General features: G+C 36.3%; 1 protein-coding gene and 1 long non-coding RNA gene across 7 annotated transcripts in view; one reads left to right on the top strand and one right to left on the bottom strand.

Annotated features, from left to right (window-relative positions):
• The window catches only part of smap1 (small ArfGAP 1), a 216832-nt gene that overhangs the window by 157379 nt on the left and 39433 nt on the right, over positions 1 to 20020 (top strand). For all 6 annotated transcript variants that reach the window (XR_015505440.1, XR_015505439.1, XM_087278566.1 and 3 more), the window contains 2 exon segments: positions 6428 to 6506; positions 13750 to 13877. Coding sequence is in view for 4 of the 6 variants with exons in the window: in XM_087278566.1 (XP_087134692.1) it covers positions 6428 to 6506; positions 13750 to 13877 (207 nt within the window). In the remaining 2 variants the exon portion in view is untranslated.
• On the bottom strand, positions 3537 to 5486 carry LOC147841143 (uncharacterized). The gene is made up of 4 exons (XR_015506027.1): positions 5358 to 5486; positions 4640 to 4697; positions 4460 to 4524; positions 3537 to 4345 (listed from the first exon to the last, which is right to left on the bottom strand). It is a non-coding gene; the product is annotated as an uncharacterized LOC147841143 (long non-coding RNA).

Genomic DNA, 20020 nt, shown 5'->3' with positions numbered 1-20020 from the left:
ATGCCTTTGTATTTGAGTTTATTTGTCTTGTGAATGTGTTTTTGGTTTGTTTGTCTCAGGCTGTCGTGTTTCCATCATCTGAAGCACAAACACATTCTTGAAGGATTTCGTCTTCGAAGTCGTCTTCAAAGTGTGCGTGCGTCAACAAATAGCAGAGCACCTAAGCCCCCAATTCATACATAATTCAACCAGAGCAAACCATTTTAAGATTACAGATTTCAATCACAGAGCTGAATAAAAGTTGTGCATCTTTTTTATTATTATTTCTTTTAAAGACGAGCAACTTTACCTCACATTGCTGCCTCTTGTGTACAACAATAAAAACGGTCACAAGTGAAAGACTTGGCCTTGTACACAAAAGCTGACATGCAAGACTGGATAGGCTTTTCAGCACTAAAAGATTAAGATTCTATTCAATTTAATTCAATTTCCAGCCTTTTCTCAAGAGCTTAAGGGGGTAGTGATGTATAAAACATCCTACTGATAGCTTTCATAATTCGCCAGCTTGTAAAATTATTAGCGATCATTGTAATTCCTCACCAGAAACTGCATTTGGAATTGGTAAAAGCAGGTTTATTTTTTTTCATTAGCCAACTTTTCCCCCCCACACACAGTTGAATGAACCCGAGTCTCAAGCTCACTGGAGAGCAACAGCAAATTTTCTTTCTCCCATTTAATCCTCTTCCCACGATGCACCTGGGTTGACACTTCACCACAAACCCGCGCCTGCAGATGCTCATTAGAGCGCTTGTGTCAGTTCTGTCGCGTTTTTCAATCGCTCAAATCCAATCTTTTGCCAAAAACAATTGCACAATGATGACGTTAAGTGACAAATTCGCATTTATCATTCTCTTTTATTGTGCTAATAAGGCAGATGTCAGACACTGCTGGTTTAATTCAGATTTGACACTTACAGTCTGGCGTGTTTTGTATTTATCCCGATGTGTTTCTTGCCCTCTTGTTACCTTTCATCCTCTCTGTCTTTCACCTCCCCTTAAGAAAAAGTGCTGTCTGCTTGATTTTACTTGTGTGTTTGTGTCCATATGTGAGTGTGTTTTTGTGTAGAATGAGGTTTTAAAAGGCCTCCGTCTGGCTTTGATCCAGGCTTTAACCTAGCGCCCATCGATCGGCCGTTCAGACCAGATTACGGTTTGGCTTCTCAGACCGAGATGCTTCTTTCTGCCCGTCACAAATCACAGTCCTCAAGAGCGCCTTTGAACTGCATTTCTAAAGTAGCCTGGTCAGTCAACACCTGTGAGGCGCAGCCGGCCATCAGTCAGAGCCAGCAAGCTATTTCACCACCGCATTGCATTATCTATTTATTCAATTTGCAGCTCTGGATATTCAGAGCCCAACTAGCAAAGATAAAAAAAGTTTTATATATAGGGTTGTGTCAATAGACGATGCCATCGTCCATCACCGATGGCTGATAGACATTGCGATTCTGAGCCGGCATCACGATCCTCCGCCCCGCCCCCGTTGCAGCAACCCACTCGCAAAATACACACTTAGGCCCCGTTTACCCTAATATGTCTTAGTTTTTAAATGATATTTTAGAACGAAAACAATCCACATCCACACTGATGTTTCATCTAGCATTTCTAAAAAGCCCTCCTTCCACACTTTACCTCTGAAATTGCACATCACGTAATCACACACACACACACACACACACACAGGCTGAGCTCGATCAGTCAGCAGGTGCTTTGAGCACAAAAGCCCAGAGACCAGTGTACATCGGTCAGTTTATCAAGGATGTACCGCTGGATTGCGTCTCACTATAGTTGTCAAACATGGTATTAAATTAATCTTGTCATAATCTGACGACTCTTCGGTCTTTTAAATCTATCAGGTAACGTGTCACAGCGTCAGTACACTGCTTGAATCTTTCGCTTTCATGCTTGTACGTAGGGATTTTAGTGAAAACCTCAGATATTGTTGGTTGGTTTCTGTCGATTGTGCACCTTTTTTGCCAACCAAAATTTGTCGACGCCATTATAAAGACACAGATCACTGCCTATTCATGCCAGAGTCCCGCAAAAAAAGTGATTGACAGGTGGTAGTTTGTTGGTAACTTATCTTTATTTTTTATGATTTGGTTATGGGTAAAACAAAGACCATGTGGGTCAGGTAGTTGAAACTGTAGGCTATTTATAAATTATTAATTCACCACCACATACGATGACGATGCCATTGTCCATCGCGATGTTTCACATTTTATAATGCCAAATTGGTTGACATCACCCAAGTCTAGTGGTATGTAGCATCAGAAAGGAAGCGTTCACCCGAAATTGAAGAAAATTTTCATCATTTAATCATCCTCCACTTGTTCCATATCTGTGTGTGTGTCTGTTGAACACAAAAGACGATATTGTAAAATTGAAAAATGTTGGATAACCATTTGTTTTTGACTTCCATAGTATTTCTTTCCTACGTAGTATGGTTGCGGATGCCTACTCCGCCCAAAATGCAGTAACTATGTAAAGTCTAAAAACTAGAAAAATGCCTTTAAATATACCTCAAATATGTTTGGTTTTTCTGACAAGTCAAAAACTAGGTTGTTTCGGCAAAAGATATAACATTGCTATTAATTCAAAATAGAAAGTTAAAATAAAAGTTTTTTAGAAATTAGTATGTTAGTTTTAATATATAACCTAGTGTGCTCAAAAATTGTGTAAAAATGTTTTATTATGAAGATTTAAACATTCAAAGCTTTCACTTTGTTATTTCTGTCTGCAGTAAATAGATCAATTGTTTTTAATGACTTCAGTTAATCAATGAAATCAATCAATCAAGTCAATGACTTTGGTTTCCGATGCTAATGTATACAGTATATGCTTGTGCTCAACCACTCTCTCTGGCAGAGCTGTGATTAAAAAGTAAATGCTGTTGGCTGTTTTTTAAAAAGGAGAAAAGAGCTACTCTTTCACCCTATTAATTTTTCAGTTTAAAGGTTCCGTAAAGTGCTTTAGAATGTACATTTGTTTATTCAAAATTTGATGTAATCACAACTGAAACATGAAGAGAAGGGCAGGACATAGTATAGCTTTTCCTTTTTTTTAAAAAATCAGCCAATAGTGTGTTATTTTTCTCACTGCTCTGCCAGTGAGAGGGGTTGAGCTCAAGCACATCAAATGAGAAGGGGCGGGGCATGTCAGATACTAGAGAGCATTTGATTGGTCAAAATTTTTTATAAAAAATTGAAGTATGAGGTGACGTCAAAAAAATGTTGATCTATTTAGGCAGAAATGACAAATTGCAAGCTGTATATGTAAAAGAGGCCAGTGTGCACTCAAAAAAATGATATGTTGGCGTTAATTAACTTTTTTTTGTCCACTGGTTCCACGTAACCGAGTTAAGTTATCTTTAAGAAAGAATATTAATTTTAGTGAACTTAAGTTAGTTACATAAAGGTAATGTAATGTTGTTTAGTTCAATCAACGTAACATTTATAATTTAGCTTTAATCAATGTAGTTATTTAAGTTCAATTATTCTAAAATTGATATTGTTATGTTTAACCAAATAAAAAAAACAGTTTCCGTTTCATTGAGTTTATTCAATAGCATTTTTACAGTTTTACACATTTTCCAGCAATAAAATGATTATCAAAATCCAAATACTGTCTTTATCTGTATCTTCACTTATTACAATAAGTTAAAATATTAATACTATTAAAATAATAGTAATACGAGTATGAAGCAAATTGAAAACAATAAATGATTAACAAAAATATGCTTACAAAAACATCATAAAATACACTTTTTAAAATAATACTTTTCATATATTACAAAAACATTCAAAAATAATATTCTGCCTTCAAATGATTAATCAAAAATATACTTAGAAAAATCAAGTCTTCTTTTGTAAACTATACTGTACCTTTTTTACACTGAAAAAGCAGATAACACTTCAGTTGTTCAAAGAAAGATTAACATTTTAAAGCAAAGTAACACGATCAGCACTACACTATAAATTAGACCAACCATCACAGAACATGCAATAGCTACACATTCATCTCTCTGACACTTGCACCATTTATGCACATTTGCACCAGACACTTTTTTACAATCACTCCTTATAACTAAAAAACAAAACATTGTGCATGAAGTCTGCTTCACACAGGTGTGTGGGCTTGACAAACCACATGTAGAAGCATTCTTAATTCTTAATTTTTTTTTTATAATTAGCACATCTTGGGTGTATCGCCTCTTCTTGTTGATTTGCTGAATGTGTCCTCAATTGTAAGTCACTTTAGACAAGAGTCTGCTAAATGTTAATGTAACTACTGTAGATTCATAAGGTGGTGTTGCACATCAAGGTTTGCGCTTCATCATGCCCAGCATCCTAAAAAAGTCAGGTAAAAAAATAAAACTTTTACCAACAGATCAAAGGTGAAAGGAGGAATTGGTTTAAGAGGAAAATACAAAATGTTTAAAAAAAAAAAAAAACATAGCTTACCATGTACTCCCTCACTTAGGGGCTTTGAGGATGCATTCACACCTTTTTTTTCCACTGGTGATGTTCTAAATGACATGAAATGACAATTAGTAATTTACTAAATAATTAGTAGTTAATATTACTAGTAATTTTTACTGTACATCATTTTAATGTGTGTATAGGCATCTAAAGGCATAGTACCTGGATGATCCACAGTCTCCTCAGCCAGATATGGGACTTTAGTGGTTGAGCTGTAAACCTGTGAGGGAAAAAATAGATGTGAGTGAGCAAAAATTTAAAATAATAAAATATAATAATATAAATAGCAAATTTAAACGTGTTAGATGACCAAACAAATAAGCTTACATTAAATATGTCATCATGCTAGATGTCATCCTTTTTAAGTGTCACAAATGCATTTTTGCTGTTTTTTTTAAGTTAACAGGCTTGAATAATACAATTAAATAATAAATAACACTGTGCTAACACCACATTTTAATTTATATTATGTAAGTTATCAAAACTGGCATTCAAACTCGACAAACTGCTTGATACTCATTTAAAATAAAGACCATCAAATCAAATAAAAAATCAAAACACTTTTATTGTCACATTATCAGCAGCACGTGTGCTATGATGAGTGAAAAGCTTAGACTATTCTAACATGACTATTCCTTACTACCAACGTTTGCAACTTTATTTTGGGGGAGTTAATATATACCAAGTATAAAATTTCACAGGAATGCAAAACAAACTATACATTTATCTGTCTATAATGTGGAAAAGACACAGGGAACATGGCAATTTTATAGCAATACTATACACAAACACAACATAGTATTACAAGAGAGTACATTTATGATTCAAATGTTTTCACAACCTCAGTATAAATACATAAAAAGTAAAAAAAAAATCTCACCTGTGTGTCCACATTGGGGAAAGCTTTGTGCACGTTCTCAATTTGTACTGTAATCTTCATCTTTTGATTCCCATAATATGGCGCCGAGCTGAGAGTGATCGTTGTGGTTTGAATCTTCTTACTTCCTGTGTTGTTTTGAAACTGCGCATGTGCAGATATTACTCCACCTATTGACCAAAATGCAGTACTACAGAAGCAACACAACTCCCTTTCATTCATGTTAATTAAGCGAGCTGTTTAAATGTGAAAACTTACTTTTTCTAATTTTTTCCAACACAACACTTTTATTTTTAATACACAAACATAAGCGAATTGTTTAATTTAAACATAGTTACATTCTTTGGACCAACTAAAGCCATAATTCATTTTTTTGAGTGTGGTGCAGGTAGACCTCACTCTGACCTCTAAAAGGTGCTCTAGCGACAGACGCTAAAGGCCATGGTCTTTAGGCTCCTTGTTAGAGCAACCTACTCCCATACAAAGAATCGTCAGTTGGATCCCAGGTCATAGCGGGTTGGGTGGTGTAGGTTAGGCGGGTTACATTGGTGTCGTGACCTGAATGGGACTAAGGTTTAGAGGGGTGAGTGCAACAGAGGCCAGCTAGTGAAGTGCTGTGCAGGTAAACCTCACTCCTCTGACCTCTAAAAGGTGCTCTTGTGACAGACGCTAGAGGCCATGGTCTTTAGCCTTCTTGTTAGAGCAACCGTCTCCCGTAAAAAGAATTGCTGGTTTGATCCCAACTCGGAATGGGTTGGATAGGTTAGGACGGGCAAAGTTACATATGTTTATATAATCTTAATGCAAATTTTATCACTGTTTGTTGGCACACTAGCTTATAGATATCCTTAACACATACTGATACTAACATATAACTTAGTCAAATTAAATCTACAATGCTTTGCAACCACATGGATTTAAATTCTCATTTTCGGGTTAACAATCTTTTAAAGGCTGTTTTCTTGATCTAGAACAACAACCAGTAGCGTATTATGGATGCTTTTGTTCAGAATTGCTATTGCAAAAATAAAAGACTTCCAGTAACACTTTCTTTTTGTCTCCTTCTATCCTAGAAAAGAGAGGACAACCAGATAGATTCCAGAATCAGTCCTAAGAAGAGTGCAGAGCCCGCCATCGACCTGTTAGGCCTTGGTAAGACATGAATAATTGATCCCTCATCTCATTGCCGATCAGGGAATTTGATATGGCTAAGATAAGCTGGAATTAAAAGAGACTTGAAGGTCATTTTACAGCAGTTTTTTTAATGGGAAGGAGATGGTGGAATAGAACAGCAATTAATGTTTGATGGGATTTTACTCAAATGAATCATGCAGAGTTTATCTTTTATGTTGAGATATTTGATATATTTATCCACTTAAGTTATGTGTCTTTTTCACTTGTTTTTACTCAGTTTATCACAAACAAAGAGGCAGAGTAATAGTGGTGGATACATAAACACATAAATCAAAAATCTGTTGTATATCTTTTTGTACATATGGACACATACACTCACCTGCCACTTTACACAAATTTACACAAATTTCTAATCAGCAATGCAGTTTGGCATGTAGACATGGTAAAGACGATCTACTGCAGTTTAAACCAAGGATCAGAATGGGGAAGATTTAAAGGTAAATTTAGTTTTTTTTGAACGTGGCATGGTTGTTGGTGTCAGATGGGCTGGTCTGAGTATTTTAGAAACTGCTTATCTACTTGGATTTTCAAGCACAACCATCTCTAGGGTTTACAGAGATTAAAAAGATAAAATATCCAATGTGTGGCAGTTTTGTGGGCACAAATGCCTTGATGATATCAAAGGAGAATATCACGACTGGTTCGAGCTGACAGAAAGGCAACAGTAACTCAAATAGCCACTCGTTACAACCAAGGTATGCAGAAGAGCATCTCTGAACACACAACATGTCCAACCTTGAAGCAGATGAGCTACAGCAGCAGAAGACCACAACAGGTGCCACTCCCGTCTGCTAAGAACAGGAAACTCGGGCTACAATTCGCTCAGGCTCACCAAAATTGGACAATAGAAGATTGGATAAATGTTGCCTGGTCTGATGAGTCTCAATTCAATAGAGCACCTTTGGGATGTGGAGGAATGGGAGATTTGCATCATGGATGTGCAGCCAACAATATGGACCAATCATGTCAGTATGGACCAAAATCTCTGAGGAATATTTCCAGTACATAGTTAAATCTATGCCACAAAGGATTAGGGCAGTTCTGAAGGCTAAAGGGGGTCTGACCCATTACTGGTAAAGTGTACCTAATAAAGTGGCGGGTGATTGAATGGGTTAAACATATACAGTATACTTGTCCGTCAGTTTTAGATTTGGTATATGTTTTAAAAAAAGTATTTTTGTTTTTACTATCAGAGTTTCCGCTGCTAATATTTAAAAGGAAGGAATTCACATGACTGATGGAAAAAAGGTGCCAAAAATACATTTAAAGTTTGATGTTAAGATTTAAAGTTTATCTGTATTAAAGTATAATTGTGTGTTTATTATATAGCAATGCCTCATCTAACACTCACTGTAAAAGCATTATAATAATACACACTGTTGAATGTAATTTGTAGCAACTCTCAAAAAACATATCATTTATATTTCATACAATACATTATAGTATATACAGTACAGTTGTAGTCGAAATGATTGGCCCTTCTATGTTTGTTTTTTCTTTTTTAAATAATTCCCTAATGATGTTTAACAGAGCAAAGAATTTTTCACTGTATTTCCTATAATATTTTTTTCTTCTGGAGAAAGTCTGTTTTATTTTGGATAGAATAAAAGCAGTTTTTAATTTTTCAAAGCCCATTTTAAGATCAAAATAATTAGTCCCCTTTAGCAATATTATTTTCCATTGTCTACAAAACAAACTATGTACTGTCAACATGGCATAGATAAAATAAATCAATTATAAGAAAACTATCATCTTTGGAAATGTGATATTAAAAATATTGTCTCTGCTAAACAGAAATTGGGAAAAATATACAGGCAATAATAGTTATGTCTTCAACTGTACCTTATATCACATTATATATTTGTGATACTTGACTAGCATTTAAAATAACTAGTCTTAGCTTTCAATATTTTTTTTCCTCTCATTTATTAAGACAAAGAAGTGTCCCCTTATCTTTTAAATGGCCTTGTCTTTTTTTTACTAGCGCAGCCACTACTAAATGTACGGCTCAAAGACAGTGTGTTGCTGTACACCAAAGCGACATGTTTTAACGGGTGTGTAAAGGCTCAGATAGAGGATCACTGACTGCTATTACTGTCTAGATGAAGGTTCAGGGAAGCATGCGGCTAGTTTAGTCCTAGCGGTATTGATCAGGCCAGCAACTCGAGCCCTTGAGATGACCAAACACAATTGATGTTATATTACTTTCTGGGAAATGAAAGTTTCTATTTGCTGGCCTGGAGCTTTCCTTTGTCGCTCTGTCTTGTGTTTTTATCACTTTCTCTATCTCTCTCTCTCTCCCTCTCATTCGATATTTCTCACTCTCTCAATCTCCTTGTGCTACCAAGTTGTCTGTTATGATGAGTGAGACAGATATATGAATTTCCACAAATGTGAATGTGTGTGTTCTGGTGAGCGGGTTGGAGTGCTGGAGGGCATCAGAGGTCAGTGCTGATGAAGAGAGGCTGGAGATGATGCTGTTGAGATTGAGACATGCGTCTTATTGATGTGTTTTTGCTCAAGGCCTGAGCATCTCTCCTCACCTTTCCATACCAGCAAGGCTCCAGCCATGTGTTCAGACAACCAAGATACATATCTCTCTTAGTACATGTTGTTACTTTATTGCAGTCAATTAAAAAAAAAATGGATTAATTTGGTTCATAAAAATAATGTCATCTATAAAAGTTCCAGAATGTTACTTCTAATGATGTAAAATATGTACAAACCTAAATGGCAAAATTTAATTAAATTGAAAGTTGTCATATTAATATTATTAATCTTATTATGAAGGATTTTCCCATTTTTAAAGGTGCCATATACTGCATTGGTTAAATGCTCTGTTCTCTGATATGGACATAGTAGGTTTATGGCTTTAGTAAGTTCAAAAAATCTCCAGAAACGGTTTAATAAGCTCTTTATTACTCCATAAAACACTCATAGAATTAGAAGGCCCATGATTGACCATATATGACTTGTGTCTTGAATAATAATGAGCTCCGCTCTGATAAGGTGGTCTTACAGACACACACAGCTGATGTACGCTGAACATGATCAAATATAAACCCAATCGGAGTAATGTTAACCTATTTTTCTCACCAGATCTGTTGTAGATAAAGGCTAAACTATAATTAATTCTGACAAAAGATGGTGGTAGAGATGTAGCGTTGTATTTTGAAGCTATAGTAAGAGGAATTATCAACCTCTGCATGAACAGATGACAGTTGAGCTGAGCTGAGAAAACATATGCATCAAATTTCACAATAAACATGATAAATTAACAAAAGATGTAACTAAACGTACCTTATGCCTTTTCATAGTGGAGAAGAATTATTGTATAATCTGAAAATCTTGCATTTTTTATCCTGAGGCCAGTTTGAACAGGTCTTGTGCTGTCGTTGCCCAGTAACACCAAAGACTATAAAATACACAATAATACATGTCACTCCTATACTTTTGAATAATAACTTTAAATAACTATCAATATGGCGAGTGAAGCCCAGCCCTCTTGTACAGGAGCCAATCAGCGATTGCTAAATGGCAAACAAAACCCGCCTTCTAGTACAGTAGCCAATCAGCAAATTGCTATAGAATGACAATTCTCCAGGGGAGGGGCTTGGACCAGACGTGAGTTTCCAGACCAGGGTTTGTGTGATACGAACATTTAGAAATTAAACTAAATAGACAGTTGTTATATAGTTTTATTGGTTATTTGTAATATGAAATGTCATCGTGAACTTGGCATGTAGTTTTGAAGAATTTGATGTTTCCCAATTCAAACAGAATGTCGGAGAGGTGTTTCCAAGATGCTCGCCGATTAAAATGATTTGCCTTAAAGGGAATATAATATAATAATATATATAATATTTTACAACGAAGCACATTTTACATTAGTCAACATTCTTCAAGAAAGGAATGTACCTAATTAACCTAAAGGCTAGTTTTCATTGGTAGCCCCCTTTTGCCAGATGTTAAAGGCCTATCCCATTAAAAATGCAAATTCTAATTATAAAAACTAAACAAACAGAAAGCAACCACAATAACAACAATAGCAAAAAAAAACTAGTCTTCTCAATGCTGATTCTACACTGCTTCAGAAAACTACGGTACTTCCATCCCCTCAGAAAGTTATGGATAGAAGCCCTATTCTATATTTTTGTAATGTAACACTTGTAGGTTGTAATGCTTGTTTTTCCAAATTTGGATTAGTTACTAATTAGTATTTGTTACTAACAGATGTCATCAATATACTGTAACATAGTACATTGTAAAAAAGAAATGTCTCTAAAAAACCCAAAAAAGTAAAATAATAGTAAATAACCATCCAGTAAAACAGAAATATTCCGGCAGCTGAGTCCCAAAAAATGGATAAAATACAATAATTTCCATAATTAGAAAACTGCTTATAACAATTTTTTTACACAATATCTTGTGTAATGTTTTTTTGTAAAGTTTTATAAAGATTATTTAAAAAAATATTATATAATGTACTTCAATAAAGTAATTAGAGCACAAATTATTTTTTTTAATTGATAATTTTTACATTTACATTCAAAACATTTTAAAAACCTTTAAAACTAATAACATTGTTGCCACAGTAACACCTTACATAAACACATATAATCTCTCTAAAACTTCCCTTTAAGTATTAAAAAAGGTTAATTGAGCATATTAAAGGATTTAGTTGAGTGCTTTGCTGCTGGTTTTGTTTAATATTTTTCTTTTGACATCAACTTTTTTCTTTCTGACATCAAAAGTTTTTTTAAAAGCAAAAATTTATCCTTATTATGATCTAAATCTCTATTATTGTCATTATAGATCTAACTGCCATTGATTGATTTCTCCATGTAATTGTTTGATCTCATCAGTGTGTCCTAATTTGATCTTTCAATGAAACATGAGGCTTCTGTTTGATCATGTAAATCAGACCTCTCCAGTTGTTTTAGTGTAATAAAATAAAAGCCTACTTGACTTGATAAATTCTGCCATTTTCTTAGTTTGTTGCAAGCTTGCATTCAGATCTGCCTTAGTCCCCCATCAACAAACAATGGTTTTTGGGGGAAAAAAAACCTTTTGTTAAATTGCAACTTTAACATTCAATCCAAGTAATTCTACCTTTCCACAATGACATCTGTCTATTTTAGCTATCCTCTAGCAGGTTAAAGTTATGTTTGCACCAAAACGCTATAACTTGATGTCCTAACTCTGCCTTCTTAATAGCTTTTTATTATTTGCTCTCAGAATAATTTGTCAGAATAGACCTGTGATTCACCAGCAAATGAAAACCGCTGATTGAGTCTGCATGTAAAGGCTCTCATAAAGCTTATCAGATGTTCGTTCACACATAAAAGGCTTTACTAAAGAGTGCAGCGCTTTTCCAGATGCTCTTCTCCTTTCCACATTTCAGTTTATGTGATTTGGCTAATTTCCTCTTCCCTTTTCTCCTTTCCAGTCAAACCTCCAGCTCATCTAGCATTTCATCTCGCCTTTTCCCCGTACCCACTGCCATTCCCTCCCCTTAAATTACTTTGAGCTCTTTTATTTTCGTGGATTTTTATCAGTCATAAAGAGATGGCAGCGGCTCACTGTAACGTGTGAACACAGGCAGGGCTCTGATGGAGTCTTTGACTTTAATGGAAAGAGAGCGGCAGGCCGGCTTCGGAGGCGAGCGGGCGCTTTTTTCTCCAGCGTTGGCGGAGTGTGATTAGATTTCCTGCTCTCTTGGATGAAGTCGATAGGTAGTGGGAAAGGGAAAAGCGAGCTGAGCAGGCGGTGTGGGCTGCTGCCGCCTCATGAACACTCCTTTCTTTCTCACTGCTGAGAAAAAAGACTCATGTGAACAGGTTTAGTCTGCCGTTGGGCATCAGCTGTCAGTCAGTGAGTCACAGATGAGTCTGAAATGTTATGTAAGGAGCATGTACAGATGTACAGATGCTGTCTCTGACATCTGACTCCAGAGGCTTAAAGAAAATAAAGTGGCCACTAAATGTATTTTAAGGCTTAAAATTATGGATGGATGGATGGATGGATGGATGAATGGTAGTTAGTTAGTTAGTTAGTTAGTTAGTTAGTTAGTTTGTTAGTTAGTTAGTTAGTTTGTTAGTTTGTTTGTTTGTTTGTTTGTTAGATAAGACTGAAATTATTCAGTGGTCCTCAATACTGCTCATTTAGTACTGGGCTGCACAAGAAATCATGAATTATTTCAATTTTATTTAGTATTTGACTCTGAACCATCTTTTGTTTTGTAAAATGAATTATATTCTCTCGGTTACATTTTGGTTACTTAAAGTTCCAAAATTGAACCCACAAGCTAGCAAAATGGATAAGAAACAGGAGTCTTTTAAAAGTTTCTTGGCGAAGAGGAAAAGGCCCAGTGAAGGACCCATCCTGGAATGACAAGGAATAGATTCACCACCCATTTGTCCACAAATCAGGTCAATCCAGCGTGTTTGTGCAAGAAGATCAACTGTTGTAAATTGCAACATATTGCATCTTTTCCATCTGCAAGTTCTTTATTTCCAATAGAGTTGCGTGCATATTGGGAGCGACACCTTCCAGGCCCACACTCTTATGAATTCTGCGAGAGCACAGCGAGTCATTTGACAAGAACTGACCAACCAGCTTTATATTTTGTATGGAATATACACATTTCGGGAGACTAATTATCTCAGACAAACACTGCAGTGCTTTTTAAATTTCTCCAAAAATAAGACTTGTGTCAGAGTTTTAGCAATGTTTTGTCAGCTTGTTTGTGGTGTTTTGACCAGTCTGTGGTGATAAAATATAGGGGACCACTGCCCCAGGGGTATAAATAATGGGGGGAAAATATTGGTTGTACTGTATGTAAGAGTTACCTAAGTGGATATTTATGAATATCATTATGAGAAATCTGCCTTTACAGATATGTATTGTATTTTAAATATATAGACAGCAAAAAATGATGTAATACACAAAGTGTAGTTTGGATGGTTTGTTTTGTATTCACTAGTCTAAAAATAGATATGCCAAATGTCTACAAATATAGTAAAATGAGTGCAATGGAACAATGTTTTTTTTTTCCCTGTAGTGGCTTGTCTAAACCTACTCATTTTTACCTACTTTTTGTATGTAAAATTAATTAAAGCTACACAGAGACTGTTACTCTATATAATGAAGTTGACACTTTGCCCATGTCTGTGCTGACATTTGGTTGTCTCTTGCACAGATGCACCCACAGTCGGCTCTGCCAGCAGCGGGGCAGGAACAAGCAGTGCAGCTCCAATCAGTGACGACTTAGACATCTTTGGACCAATGGTATCCAACCCTCTGCCCTCCAACAGCAACTCAAGCCAGGTACATGAAACCACCAATGCTGATAATATTTGCCAGTTGTATAACCATCTGTGTGTGCTCAAACTCGCAATACCAGCTCAATCCTGCTGTTGTGTCATTCAAACCCTTTTTCTGTGTTGGGAGGTTGACAATAATTGACTGCACGAAGTGTCGATTACATGTCTATTTTGCTTATAGTTATAATACATCAGTTATATTAGAAAATGTTTTGTTCAAATTTTGAGGGAATTACTATTTTTCCCCCAATTTTCATCACATTTTATGTAGAAAAGATGCACTACCCTAATCAAAAGTGACAGTAACATGGAATATTTTTTTTACTAATTAAAAAAAAATAGTTTAAAGAAATGGTGACCAGTCACCTTAAATAAACACTGTGGCATAGATTTAACAAGGCACTGGAAATATTCCTCAGAGATTTTGGTCCATATTGACATGATGGCATCACACATTTGCCGCTGATTTGTCATGATGCAAATCTCCAGTTTCACCACATCCCAAAGGTGCACTATTGGATTAAGATCTAGTTATTGTGGAAGCCATTTGAGTGTCAAGAAAATATCCCCCACACCATTACACCACCACTAGCAGCCTGAATTGTTGAAAGAGAGGATAGATCCATGCTTTCATGTTGTTAATGCCAAAATCTGACCCTAGCATCTGAATGTCGCAGCAGAAATCGAGACTCATCAGACCAGGCAACATTTTTCCAATCTTCTATTGTCCAATTTTGGTGAGTCTGTGCGAATTGTAGCCTCAGTTTCCTTTTCTTAGCTGACAGGAGTGGCACCATGTGTGGTCTTCTGCTGCTGTATCCCATCTGCCTCAAGGTTGGACGTGCGTGTTTTGTGTTCAGAGATGCTCGTCTGCATACTTCAGTTGTAATGAGTGGTATTTTGAGTTACTGTTGTCTGTCTGTTAGCTGGAACCAGTCTGGCCATTCTCCTCTGATCTCTGACGTCAAACAAGGCATTTGGGCTGACAGAGCTGCCACCTACTGATTTTTTTCTCTTTTTCGGACCATTCTCTATAAACCCTAGATATGGTTGTGTGTAAAAAATCCATTAGATCAGCGTTTTCTGAAATACTCAGACCAGCCCGTCTGGCACCAACAACCATGCCACATACAAAGTCACTTAAATCACCTTTTCCCCATTCTGATGCTCGCTTTTTACTGCAGCAGATCGTTTTGCTCATGTCTACATGCCTAAATGCATTGTGTTGCTGCCATATGATTGGCTGATTAGAAATTTGCGTTAACGAGCAGTTGGATAGGTGTACCTAATAAAGTGGCCGGTGAGTGTCTATATTTTAGACCTAATGTTACTATACGAAATTTCAATGAATGATAAAAAAGCTAATCTCCATGCTGACACACAAACCACCTGAATTTTTCTGGTATCATTTGGCAATTTGTCATTGGGCCTATGGTGGCTAATGCTAAGGAGGCCGTCATAGACCACCACACCTCATTTGTAAGGTAATGGAGGTACAATTTAGATAAGCATTTTTTTTTCTTTGGTTACAAAACATGCATCTGTTCCTGCCTGCCCTCATTCAGTCTAAAATCAACTGACTAAGAGAGACAAAGAAAAGGTCAAACCCAATTGTTTTAATTTCCTTCGCAAACAACATGATTACATTTTGCCAGTCTAGTTGCAGCTGACAGGATTGATTTGCAGGGCCTTCCTGGCCAAAGGATGCAGCATGAATAATGAGGGATATTAGCATTTATTACAGCCCTTCATTGAGGAGTTTGAAGAGGAGAGATGTTAAATAATGTCAAGAGAAGTCAGTGATAAAAGGAGCGTCATGTTGAGAGGAGAGACAGAAGTTTGGCAAATACATGTTAGAGATGTGTATTTCTGCAATAATCTGAATACATTTGAAAATTCTTGCAGTCCACATGACCGTTTTCAAGGTTTGTGCCAATGCCTTTTTTAAGATGTCTTGGAAAATCTTGCTGCACTTCTGTTGAACATAATAAAAAGTTGATAAGGAGACAACAGAGATGCTATTATCACTCTATTCTTCTGGCACAATTATGTTATGTTAATTTTATTAGTAAATAATCAATTCAACATTTGCTGATGCATCTCTTGCAGTCCATCGGTCTATATAACACCTGAAAATATGTTACATTTTTGTCAACCTGATAAGTGAAAAATGTTTAAAGTGTAAATGGCTTTTTAAATATTTTAGTTATTTTTAAATGTTTTAATAATAAATAAAAAGCTTGTCTGCTTTTTGCCACTTCAAGAGGTACACTCAAAAATTACATTTTCTTTTTTTTTTAAATACTTATTTAAAATAAGTTGCAACAACACACTTCTTAAGGATTCTTTTGGACAACTTAATTTTTTTATTCCACTCTTTTGTTTACTGGAAATTAGAACTGAATTTAGAAATAGTTTGAACTTAGTTAACAAAATTAAATATGTTGGCTGATAGATGTTCTAAGCAGAGTGCGTACAACACCGTTACCTCATCCACGAAAGTAAAGGAGTAAAGAGTAAAAAAGTAAAGGAGCCGAATGGATGAGGCTTGTTCTTTATTCTCGTGCTGCAGAAGGTTTGTTCAACTGTTTTCTTGTAAGTGAAGCGTTCTGTTTGTCCATTCAGTTTTTCCACTTAAAAAGTCCACCATGTAAACAGCAAATGCGCCATGGTGCGATACAACTGACTCTCAAAGGCAATGGGAGATAAGACTCGGATTGGTTTAATGCATGTTATGCTCAAAACACACCCTTAGTTCATTAAGACAATAAGGACAACCCTGTTAGACCATGTGCCGGGGTGCAAAGCGTATTTTTTCTATCCTTAAAATAGCAAAAGTGAATTCAGACACCCTTAATGCTTTTGCGCCATGCACTTTAGACTTTGCGCCTAAATCGTTAAAATAGAGCCCATAATATTGTTAGAAATTTAAAACTTCATTTTTATAGGAGAATTAGTGTGGAAAAAGGGCCAAAGAATATGGAAATATATGTTTTCAAAATTAATGTAGATGTGGCCTTAAACCTTTAAAATATTTATAATCACTAAATACTTGAAAACACCGTTAAATTAGTCTTAAGAAAATCTCAAAATAAAATAGCATTTAACCCTTTATAGGGCACCCATTACCAAATACTTACTGAAAAAAATGGTATTAAAAGTGTTATTATATATATTTTTTAATAATCTTAGTTTTATGACTTAAAACTTTATGGTTCTTTGCCCGTTAAAGGATTGTTCACTTTTAGCTAATTATTTTCAGATGATCTCTCCTCCCCCTTGATATAAGTCAGTAAGGGACCTGGAAACTGTATAGTTGGCTGCTGGCCTAAAAAAAAAGTAGAATTTCAGTGATTTACACGTTTATAGCCAATCAGGACACTGGAGGATCCCAGCATGTACAGCAATTTGTCTTTGTAGAAGCTTATCTTAACCCTAGGGATCCACTCTTACTAACCCCACACTGTCCATTTTTTCTTTTTCTCCCCGATAGACCTTATTCAGGGTTGCACTATATTTAATTTTTGTCAGGAGTGAAAACGAGGCTTTGAGGAATAGAAGTACATTGTGTTCGATGGATTGTACTGGATGTCCAGCTGACAAAGCATCTTTCTCAAACATGGAAAATTCAGTTTTGAGTGATCTTATATCTTCATGCAGCAGATGCCTCTGTAAAGACTGTAAAGCTAATAATTAGGATTTAAAATTCAATATGGCATATACCTTGACTAAGGTCACCTTCATTCTCACATGTTTTGGCCATTATTCTAAGAATGGCTTAAGCTGGACTTTTTTCATTACAAACGCCTGAAGCTGTGCTGAAGCCAAGAAAGTGGCTTGACAAAAAAGCTTTTTCCCCTACTTGAATCAATGTTTTATTGAGAGCTGTGTATCGAGTCTCTGGACTGACTTGGACTTCCGGAATAATTGATGCCCCCCTGCTTCGCTCTGGCCAAGCGGAAATCAGCTCTTCCTACAAAATGTACATTTGTACCTGCATTGTTCATTCTCATGGGATGCTAATAACGGATCAAGACAAGCCAAAGATAGATCGCTTGAAAATAGTAAGCGAATACCGAGAGATTCACAAATCCGCCTGTCTCTCCAGCGTACTGTCAGTCTCTGCTCTGTGCTTCAGATGAATCGAGTGCTGGTGGGTGTCTGATGAGGGAGGATGGCAGCATTATGCCTTGATTCTTGTTTGTTGTGTCTTTTAGAGTCTTTGTGTGGAAGATGTGTCTGAAAGAGGCACACATTGACTCTTTGAAGGATTTGGAGGCATTTCGCATATCTGAAGATGCGCGACACTTATAGAAATTGGATTGCTTGCTTGTGTGAATGAGGATTTATTTTTTCCCAAGCAGCGATTTTTGGAAGTGACTACAGGAAGTACACTGAAAGCTGACCTTGTTACATATCAGTGTAGATGCTATGTGTGGTATTGTGCAAAAGTTTTAGACCACCATTAGATTTGTTGTTTTAGTAATGGTATACTGACCATACCTTATTTGTTTTTTAGTTTAGTTTAGTTTTTTTTTTTTTTGTATAATTGTTGAAGACGTGAAAGATGAAAGGGAGAGAGAATAAGAATGAATAAAACTTGGTGGTGGCTATGTCCTGGTTTGAGCTGCATTTCTGCTATTTCTGGTGTTGGCAATATTGAATGATTTGATGGAATTGTGTTGAAAAGTACTGACTTGTTTTAATCCATTATGCCAATCCTTCAAGAATGGCTCCCATTGGCAATGGTTTTGTCTTTCAGCATATGCTGATCACAAACACATTTCTATAGCAATGAAATCATATTTACATGACAAAACCCTGATCAACAGTGACGATCATGAAATTGCCTCCACAGTGTCCAGACCTTAATTTTATTGAGACAGTGCGCAGTTCACCAGGATAGAAAGCGAAAGAAATGGCATCCTAAATCTAAAGATCTCAAGAGAAGTGTTAAAAGAGGCTTGATATTTTACAGCTTATTATTTCAGAAAAAAAACTTCCCCAAGCTTTGACTTTTGCACTATATTTCATATATGTGTAATAGACACTAACTAAATAAATCCAGCGGATAGCATCATATTTTACAGTGCATACGGAAAGTATTCAGAGCGCTTCACTTTTTCCACATTTTATTATGTTATAGCCTTATTCCAAAATGGATCAATGTAATTTATTTCCTAAAAATTCTACAAACAATACAAATCAATAAATTTATTACAAAAAAAAACAAACAAAAAAAAAATCACATGCACCATAAGTATTCACAACCTTTTGAGCCATTAAGCTCTAAATTAAGCTCAGGTACATTCTGTTTTCACTGATCATTCTTAAGATGTCAGCAGCTTAATTGAAGTTCACCTGTGGTAAATTCAGTTGATTAGACATGATTTAAAAAGGCATACACCTGTCTAACCTGTCTATAAAAGGTTCCAGGGTTTACAGTGCATGCCAAAGCACAAACCAAGCTTGAAGACTAAGGAATTGTCTGTAGACCTCCGAGACAGGATTGTCTGGAGGCACAAGGCTGGGAAAGGTTACATAAAATTTTTACTGCTCCTAAAGTCCAATGAGCACAGTGGCTTCCATCATCCGTAAGCAGAAAATGTTTATAACCACCAGGACTCTTCCTAGAGCTGGTTGTCCATCTAAGCTGAGTGATCTGGGGAGAAGGGCCTTAGTCAGGGAGGTGATCAATAACCCGATGGTCACTCTGTCTGAGCGCCAGTGTTCTTCTGTGAGAGGGGAGAACCTTACAGAAGGAAACCATCTGTGCAGCAATCCACCAATCAGGCCTGTATGATAGAGTGGCCAGACAGAAGCCACTCCCTGCCTGGAATTTGCCAAAAGTAATCTGATGAACTCTCAGACCACAAGAAACAAAATTCTCTGGTCTGATGAAACTAAAATTGAACTCTTAGGAGTGAATGCCAGGCATTATGTTTGGTGAAAACCAGGCACGGCTCATCTGGCTAATACCATCCGGACAGTAAAGCATGGTGGTGGCAGCTTCATGTTGTGGGTATGTTTTTCAGCAGCAGGAACTGGAAGAAGAGTCAGGATAGAGGGAAAGATGTATGCAGCAATGGACAGAGACATTCTGAATGAAAACCTGCTTCAGAGTGCTCTTAACCTCAAACTGGGGCG

This window comes from Danio rerio, chromosome 13 (assembly GCF_052040795.2).
Source record: "Danio rerio strain M-AB ecotype USA chromosome 13, GRCz13ab, whole genome shotgun sequence".
Lineage (NCBI taxonomy): Eukaryota > Metazoa > Chordata > Actinopteri > Cypriniformes > Danionidae > Danio > Danio rerio.
Note: the sequence above shows the minus strand (reverse complement) of the source record. Positions and strands in the feature narration are given on the sequence as shown.